Source organism: Vipera berus (assembly GCF_964194415.1).
Source record: "Vipera berus genome assembly, chromosome: Z".
Classification (NCBI taxonomy): domain Eukaryota; kingdom Metazoa; phylum Chordata; class Lepidosauria; order Squamata; family Viperidae; genus Vipera; species Vipera berus.
In genome coordinates, this window is record NC_138205.1 from 29281210 (window position 1) to 29290433 (window position 9224).

The window sequence follows — 9224 nt, forward strand, 5'->3', positions numbered from 1 at the left end:
CTGTAAGACTGGTTCAAGGCTCAAATTACAAGATAGTAAGAAGTTGGAACTCTAAGTTTAGCTTTCTTTAGTGACTGTCTTTAAACAGCTATTAAAGGATCTTGCACCGCTTGTGGATTTTAATAAGGCAGTCTACTTATCATCTTCCCCATAATTCATGCAGCTCACCAAAAGATACCCACTTCACTCCTTGAATTTCTTGGCCCTTCCCCAAAGTTGCCCTAGCCACTTTCAAAAGCAGCTCCCCAGCATACTATTCATAGAAGCCCTCAAGTCAATGGAAGTTGCATACCTGTTGTTCTCATAGTACATAGTAAAATACAATGCAGGTATTAATTGTATGGTAAGAGAACAGAGAGAGGAGTGGTTTACATAGGGATAGGAAGGCTACCTAGACAGATATTAAGTACATGAGGATATAATACTAAATGTTCAAGGGAGCTGGATGTGGGAAATAATTAGCATTAAAGAAATTAAAGACAAATGTTTGCACAAAAATGTTTAGGGAAACAGCTTGTATACTTCAGCATCTACTGAAACTATGACTATTAACCTTTACATGTAAATATCTCAGTAATGAAAATTTGAGACTGTCCATCTTAGCACACTCTTTCTCTTCTGACCCAAACTTGCTCACTTCTCTTTCTTTCTTTCTTTCTTTCTTTCTTTCTTTCTTTCTTTCTTTCTTTCTTTCTTTCTTTCTTTCTTTCTTTCTTTCTTTCTTTCTTTTTCTTTCTTTCTTTCTTTCTTTCTTTCTATTAGTTTGCAGTTTGGTCTATGAAAGGCAAAATGGTCCTTACCTACAACACGGATCTTAATATCAGCTTTGTCCTCCATGCTCTCAATATGCACTGAGAGGGTATAGGTGCCTGAATGATGTCGCTCAGCCTTGCGGATGAAGAGGATGGTGTCAAAATCAGAGTCACGGATGTTAACCTCCTTGGGATCAAGAGGATGCCCATCCTTTGACCAGGTGACCTTAGGACGAGGCTTTCCCTGCAGTGGATAAAATGTTTAGCATTAGCACTGAGGCCTTCACTTAGTAGCACTCCTTTCATTTTCCAAGGGAATGTCACTGATCCACAGAGAAAAAGTAAATTAGAGTTTGTACAAGTGGTTGAGAGTGGTTTGCTGACTCAATCAATACTAGGGTGGAATTGGTGGATGAGGTTTGTGTTGCAACTTGGCATAGTTCTTTCTGCTTTGCTACATTATTCATAGGTGTGCTGTGCTTTGCTATTTTTTTTTACAAATATATTCCAAAATTCCAAAGAAGAAAAGACACTGCTTGATATTTTCTAGTGGGAGCTAATGGTTGAGAACCCTTAAAGATTTTTCAGATGTTAGCAAATTTCCCTGCCACACCCATAGGTCTTATTAAATGGAGGGGCTGGTGAAAAACTCTACAATTTTTTGAAGGATGGAAAGGAAGGTGAGAAGAGAACCAACAATTTGAAAATACTCCTGGAAGTATTTTGATTTTTGCTATTATTCAGTATTTCACATTTATGTTCCTTCAAGGTTGTCATTGCTAGATTCCTCATCAAGTATTCTATGTTATTTTTTGGTCTTGCAGAAATATCACTAAATTATCAGCGAAGGCCCTCAATTTATAAACTCCCTTCTTAACAGCTTGGGTCCTTGGCCAGTTTTAAAATTAATAAGCAGAAAACATCAATGTTGATTAAGAATATGACCGCACAGGATGGTGATATATTGAATAAAAAGTCGGGGTTTAGGGTTGAGAAAAAGGCGAAATATTTGGGGGTTACATTATCAAATTCAAATACAAAGTTGTTTAAAAATAATTATGTGCCTCTCTGGAATGGTATCAAAAAAGATTTATTAAGATGGGACAAATTGCATTTATCATTACTGAGTAGAATTTCTGTGATTAAGATGAATGTTTTACCAAAGATAAATGTTATGTTAAATGTTTGAAACATTACCAATACTTGCAACTGAAACTCTGTTTAAACAATGGCAGACGGATATCTGCCATTTATATGGCATGGGGAAAAACCGAGAATTAGATATAAATTATTGCAAGATGCTAAGGAAAGAGGGGGTTGGGGTTTACTTGATTTGAAACTGTATTTTGATGTCTGTTGTTTGGTTTGTCTAAAAGAATTGGTGAACCTTCAGAATAAGAGATTACTGGTCCTAGAAGGCTATGAATTAAGGTTTGGTTGGCATGGCTATCTGTGGTATGACAAAGTTAATGTTCATTTCAATAATCATTTCATCAGGTATGCCATTTTGAGAGTTTGGAATAAATATAAAACAAAGTTCTCTACAAAGGTGCCACTTTGGGTTTCCCCGCAAGAAGCCTTTTTTTAGAAAAGGGATGGTGATGAGGCCAATTTGGTGGATTTATGGTAAAATAATATCTTTTACTCTGGGTGAACCTACCCTCAAATCCAAGGAGTAGCTAGAATCAGAAGGTCACGTCTGCCATTGGTTTACATATATGCAATTGAAAGAAAGATTTGAGTTAGATAATTGGGTTTAATTTTGTTATAAATGAATCTGAAAGCCTACTGTTTGTTAGAGGTGAACGTATTATTGCTAAAATTTACAAAATGTTACTGAATTTAAATCTGGAAAATGAAAAAGTAAAACATTGTACAATTCAGTGGGCAAGGAATTTTGGGTGTAATATAAAGCTTGAGTAATGGGAAAATATGTGGAATAAAGGATTAAAATTTACATTAAATTATAATCTAAAAGAGAATTTTTACAAGATGATGTAGCGTTGGTACTTTACACCAGACAAGTTATCAAAAATGTATAAAGGTATTTCAAATGAATGTTGGAAATATAAAGGTAGAGAGGGGACTTTTTACCATTTATGGTGGGCGTGTGATAAAGCAAGAAAAAATTGGAGTAGGATTCACATGTTAATACAAAAAATTCTTAAAGTAAATATAGAAAGAAAACCAGAGACTTTTCTTTTGGGAGCTAATGGACAGAGACCTGGAAAAAAATATGGAACTTTGATGTTATATATGTTGACAGCAGCAAGATTACTTTATGCTCAGAAATGGAAGACCACATTGATTCCTACAATGGAGGAATGGTTACAAAAGCTGATGGAGCTAGCAGAGATGGCTAAACTGACTGCACTGATTAAAGAAAAGAATACAAATACTTTTATTGCCACGTGGAAACTGCTTCTAGATTTTCTGCCTGAGGTGGAAAAAAATAAAATTTTGATTTTGGGCTTTACCAGCTAGATAATTTGATGTTATTGAAATGGCTAGTTTATATTATTTTATAGAAGTAAAAAGTTGAGGTTTGAAGTTGATTCCCTATTGCGCCAAAGGAAGTCGGAAGTCAATACTTTTTTCCCGCCCTTTTTTTCTCCCTTACCTCACATCCCACCAGGCTCAAGGTTGACTCAGCCTTCCATCCTTCCGAGGAAGGTAAAATGAGGACCCAGATTGTTGGGGGCAATTAAGCTGACTTTGTAATAATGCCGCTTGGGGGGTGTATGAAAGCCCTAATAAGCAGGCATATACATAGAATGAAGGCTACTGCTAAGCTTGTAAGCCGCCCTGAGTCTTCGGAGAAAGGCGGGATATAAATGGAATTAAAATTTTAAAAAAAACTTCTCTACTCCCTTTTCCCTTCCCCATCTTTTCTGCTATTTACTTTTGTATTTCCATTGTATCATATATTATAAACTAATAAAACTTTGAATTAGAAAAAAAGAATGTCATTGCTAGAGAAGGCCTCCCTGCAAGTCTCTCACACAGACATGGGCTTTCAAAGACTTGGTTCTGGTTTGCTGATAAGTAGAAGGTGAAAATAGAATAGCTTAGGAATATTTCCCAATAGGGGCAGTGCTGAGCTGACAGAGGTAGACTCTAAAAAAAGAAACTCTGGAAAGGAGAATGTTGACGGAGGAGAGAGTAGGGCTAACAACTGAAAATAGAGTTAAACAGTGTGGGCTATTGAACCTTATTAGTTTTTAGAAAAGAATAAAGTTGGTGGGTAACCCCAAGATGGATTTAAAAGCTGTGATGTAGTCAAGCTTGCTGGATCAAGAGAACCTTGAAGAGTGTCATCTGCAAGAATGGACAAAATCTACAGGGTTCCAATATAGTATCAGATCCTTTAGTACAATATCAACATATGTGTAAAAGGAGCAGAGACGGACTAAGATGTCATGCCCATCAGATTTTAAAACACACACACACACACACACACACACCCTGGACACTGCTAGTGTGCTGAAGAAAGATTGAGAAGCAGAGAGGAAGCTCACGTTCTACCAGCCAATACTGCATATGCAGTAGACAATTTGAGAGAAAAACAATACTGGCCAAGACATGTAGCCCTTTTTAAAATTCTAAATAAATATAGTTATAAAGCAACGTGTATGTATAGTACAACAATATTATGGACTGCACAATATGCCATTTGACATTGAACATGCATAATAAAGCTGCAGTTGAGGGGAAAAGTTCCCTCTAATAGTTAGTGGGAGAAAGCAGGAGAGGCCAGGTTTGGATTATAGCCATAATCATTAACCTTGATGACACTTGCTAAGGAATCTTATTAAATCAGAAGTAGATACTCTTTGACTTAATAGGAGGAGGGGAAAAACATTCTAAAGAATGCTTTACTCCATGTTTCACGGCAAAACCAGACACCTCACAAAAAGACTATGATACTGTGAATTTGCGTACTGAAAGTGTCTCAACGTTTTCAACCAGTTGCCTACCTGGAATGGGATTACCAGGTTGATTTGCTCCCCAACTTTCTTGATATATGTCTGTCGAAGATGGCGAGGGAGACGAATCTTGGGTTGTTCTATGTAAAAACAAAAGAAAGTATGTGAGGAAAGGAACTCAAAAACACATGGTGAAAGACACTGGATGGGAAAATGGAAAGAATAACACGTTGGGAAATGTGTGATTTCATAGACATACTTTATGAATTACTAGCATAGAGCCATAAATATGAGTGGAATTCTGGAAATTCAGAATCATTTTCTAGATAAATAATTCAAAAATGTCCCAAATCATCATGTCCAGCTTTCTTTCCAACTTGGCTGTGCTAGTTAAAAGTGATGCTAGATGCATTTACGGTATCTAGAGTACAAGACAGAAATAGTCTGTTAGGTAAGGACTTGATATCGAACTTATGGGGGTGGGGCTAGAAAGGAGCTATTGAGTGACTTGGACTCTTTTTTTTGCTATAATTGAAAGAACAGACTAGAAAATCTGTGCCCCAATTATTCATTCCAAAATGAGAACAACTAAGATGACTTATGCAATCCCAAAACTATTAATAATATTTTTTAAAAAAAATCAGTCAGGGGCTAAACTAGTTGGAAACACTTGAATGCAATTAATAATTGCATGAAGCCATTAAAAAAAATAGGAAGACTGGCTTTTAATCAAGATAGGAAAGTACCTTTTATTTGCAAATTTTAGGAGGAAATCATGTGCAACACTCCCTAACTGATATAGGATCACAGTGGGGCAAACATTTTGAGGAATCTGATGTGTATTGGGTCGCCCCATTGCCATATTGGAGCTTGAAATTTCTTCTTATAAGACAATTTGATCCAGGAGACAGAACAAGCTACTGTATGTTCCAAATACTCAAAGTGACTCACCAACAATTTCACGAATGGTGACAGGCTGTGATAAAGCGGCTGGTACACTTTTTCCTGCAATATTGATTGCAATTACCCGAAAGAAAAGCTTCTCGCCTGTTGGAAGTCCTTTGGCAGTAAAGCCACAGCGTTCTACAAGCTCTGTATTAGTAGGTATCCATTCATCAGCTGAGAAAGAGGGTGGAGTATAAGATTAGGAGATAAAGAATAAGTGAAAAGTCAGAAGCCATTTTTTAAGTAACTGAATGTCTTGGCCAAAGGGGTATTCCCCAGTGAGTTTCCAAGCATGATGTTGTAGATATTCAGGGGGCAGCAAATAAAAGAAGAGAAACACTGTATATTCTGCTGAAGTTTGATCTGATCCCTGATTTCCAATTGTGGATCCTGCTATAGGGCTGGCGAAGGTTTAGCCCGGTCAGACTATATCACCCTTGTGAGGCAGACCAGATAAGAAGCACAGCCAGATGAGCTAAGTCCACTTTATTGTAAAGTTACATTAACAGAATCTTGCAAATCATTTCTTCCCCTGCCCCCTTTACAGCCCAAGAAACAAGGAAGGGTCCCTTCTGAGATGTTTGCCACACCAACATTCTCTTTGGGGCTTTTATCTGAATGTCCCCTTGGCTGTGTCTCTTCTTCCTATCTTCCAAGGCCATTCCCACTACCATTACAAACTATCTTGCCAGAGATGAAAAGAAAAAGAAAAAACCAGCAGCAGCAAAGTAGGCAAAGGGAGCGATTAATCTGGCCTCCGTCACTCTGGGGAACAACATCCTTAAGTAACACCAGCTGCCTGCAATTAGTGCAGGTTCGTGTCCCACCAGGCTCAAGGTTGACTCAGCCTTCCATCCTTCCGAGGTAGGTAAAATGAGGACCCAGATTGTTGGGGGCAATAAGCTGATTTTGTAATAATGCCGCTTGGGGGGGGGGCAAAAGCCCTAATAAGCAGGCATATACATAGAATGAAGGCTATTGCTAAGTACATTGATTTGTGCTTTAGATTGTAAGCCGCCCTGAGTCTTTGGAGAAGGGCGGGATATAAATGGGGTTAAAAAAAACAACAACATCAATTAATTGCTTAAATAAGAAAGCTGAAAAAGGGCCATGCACAGCATACAAACTCAGATTTTCTTTTACTGGTAGAGAAACTCACTGCCTTCCTTGCAGTACTCAATGAGGTAGCCATCAATGCCCCCTGCACCGATTCGGTTTGGAGCACGCCATTTCAGGGTGGCTGTTGTGTCTGTGACATCCTCCAGAGTGAGATGAAGAGGCTCACTGGTGGGGGCTGAAGCAGAATTGAATAGGGAGGGAAATTAGTAAAATAATAACAGTAAAAATATAAATACACAAACACACACAAATTATCATTTCTTAGTGTATAATGGACAATAAGGAAATAACAATCTGCTCCTACTTTCTCCAATTTTGTTTTTTTCTAGTGTATCCTTTTTTGATACATTAGATTGCAAAATGTTTTTTTAAAACTTTGAATGTTCATGCATTCCTCTTAATCTACTCATTTTAACCCTTGTCCCTAATGGCTGCATGTTTTGCAATTGATTCAGTAATGCAATCAAATTATTATTTGTTTATCTATTAAATTTATATGCCACCCATTTCACTGAAAAGGTGACTCTAAGGCCTTATAAATATTCATACAGAAATGTCCATAACATGTCCATAACATGTTCAGTCTGTGACCATTTTTTAAAATCCTATGCTTTGGGGTTTCATTTTCATAATATAGATATTTTTCATTTAGCAGGCCTGCAATTTTACATATTTCCCTATCAGCATTTACATAGTGATATATGTATATGTATAACTGTTGAATTCAGAAAATACAAATAATAAATTTAACAGTTTTGCAATTTGGGTATATGTTCTCAGGAAATTTTAACTGTTATTCTTATATCATTTCCATGAAAATGCTATCTGAATTCATCTCCCCCATATCCAGCAGAAATCTTGTGCTGTTGACCTGGAATTCTCAACTCTTCTTCATGATCCAACAGCAGCTCTTTGGCTTCTTTGGCTGCTACATCTAGCTCAATAGTGGCATGTGAAGGAAAGGACAAGTCCACCTTTTCTACCTGTTCCAGTGTCTTATTAGCTCATGCGCTGCCCTTGCCAGTATTTCATCCCATGCCAGCCGTTGTGCTCACCGATAGGCATGAAAGGTTTGGTATTCTGGCTGGGTTGAGAGATTCCAATGGCATTGACTGCAAAGACCCGCATCTCATAGAGACACCCTTCAATCATCTTGGTGGACTCATAAGTCAACTCGGTGAATACTTCAAAATTCAGTTTCATCCAGCGCATGCTACCCTTCTTCTTGCGCTCCATCAGGTAACCTGGAGCGCAAAGGAGGGGAAAAAATGATATGTGGGGGAAGATATTTCATTAATCAGCATTACCAAATCATTACCTATTATATATATATATATATATATATATATATATATATATATATATATATATATATATATATATATATATATATATATATATATATATATATATATATATATATTCCACTAAGCAAGAAGGGGTATCCATATCAAAAATGGAATAGATTTGTACTAATATGGATAGAATTTATTACAGCCTAAAATTGTAACCAGTGATTTGCACTGTGTTGACCATACAGTAGTTTTCTATATTAATTCTTAGAGTATAGAAATTTTTATCATTTTTGGAATGATAAAAGGATACACAGTGCATTCAGATACAGATAATCCTTGACTTACGACCAGTCACTTAAGAACCATTCAAAGTTATGATGGACCCAAAAAACCTTACTTATGACCCATTCTTGAAGTTATGACTGCTACACCACCCCTACAATAATATGATCGAATTTCAGGTGCTTTGCAACAGGCTCACATTTATGATTGGTTGCAGCATCTTACAATCACATGATCACATTTTGCTGTTTTGGGGCAAAAGACACCCATTGGATAAGCTGGATTCAGTCTTATGACCATGTTTTGTTTAATAATCATTTGATTTGCTTAACAAATATGGTGACTCACTTAACAATATTTGTAACAATGGTCACAAAATTGAGTCAAGTCATATGGCAACTTTACTTACAATTGCAATTTTGACTCAAGTTGCAATCATAAATTGAGTATTTACAACGTTACCCAGGAAAATTATAATCTCCAGATTAAGAGTTAAATCTCAACTACAGGTAGTACTTGATTTACGACCACAGTTGAGCCTAACATTTCTGTTGCTAAATGAGATAGTTGTAAAGTGAGACTTTCCCCCATTTTATGATCTTTTTATAACAGTTGTTGTGAATCACTGCAGTTGTTAAGTTAGTAACACAGTTGTTAAGTGAATCTGGCTTGCCCACTGACCTTGTTTGTCAGAGGGTCACAAAAGATAATCACATGACCCCGGGACGCTGCTACCATCATAAATATGAGTCAGTTACCAAGTGCCTGAATTTTGATCATGGGACTATAGGGATGCTGCAATGGTTGTAAGTAAAAAACGGTCATAAGTCACTTTTTTCAGTGCTGTTATAACTTCGAACAGTCACTAAATGAACTCACAGTCACAGGGAAGACATCCAACATTT

General features: G+C 36.9%; 1 protein-coding gene across 2 annotated transcripts in view; it reads right to left on the bottom strand.

Moving 5' to 3' along the window:
* The window catches only part of MYBPC2 (myosin binding protein C2), a 70504-nt gene that overhangs the window by 12703 nt on the left and 48577 nt on the right, over positions 1–9224 (bottom strand). For both annotated transcript variants that reach the window (XM_081343114.1, XM_081343115.1), the window contains exons 20-24: positions 7798–7986; positions 6783–6917; positions 5630–5797; positions 4730–4818; positions 801–996 (exon numbers count right to left, since the gene is read on the bottom strand). In XM_081343114.1, the coding sequence (XP_081199240.1) occupies positions 801–996; positions 4730–4818; positions 5630–5797; positions 6783–6917; positions 7798–7986 (777 nt within the window). The remainder of the gene's footprint in view (positions 1–800; positions 997–4729; positions 4819–5629; positions 5798–6782; positions 6918–7797; positions 7987–9224) is intronic.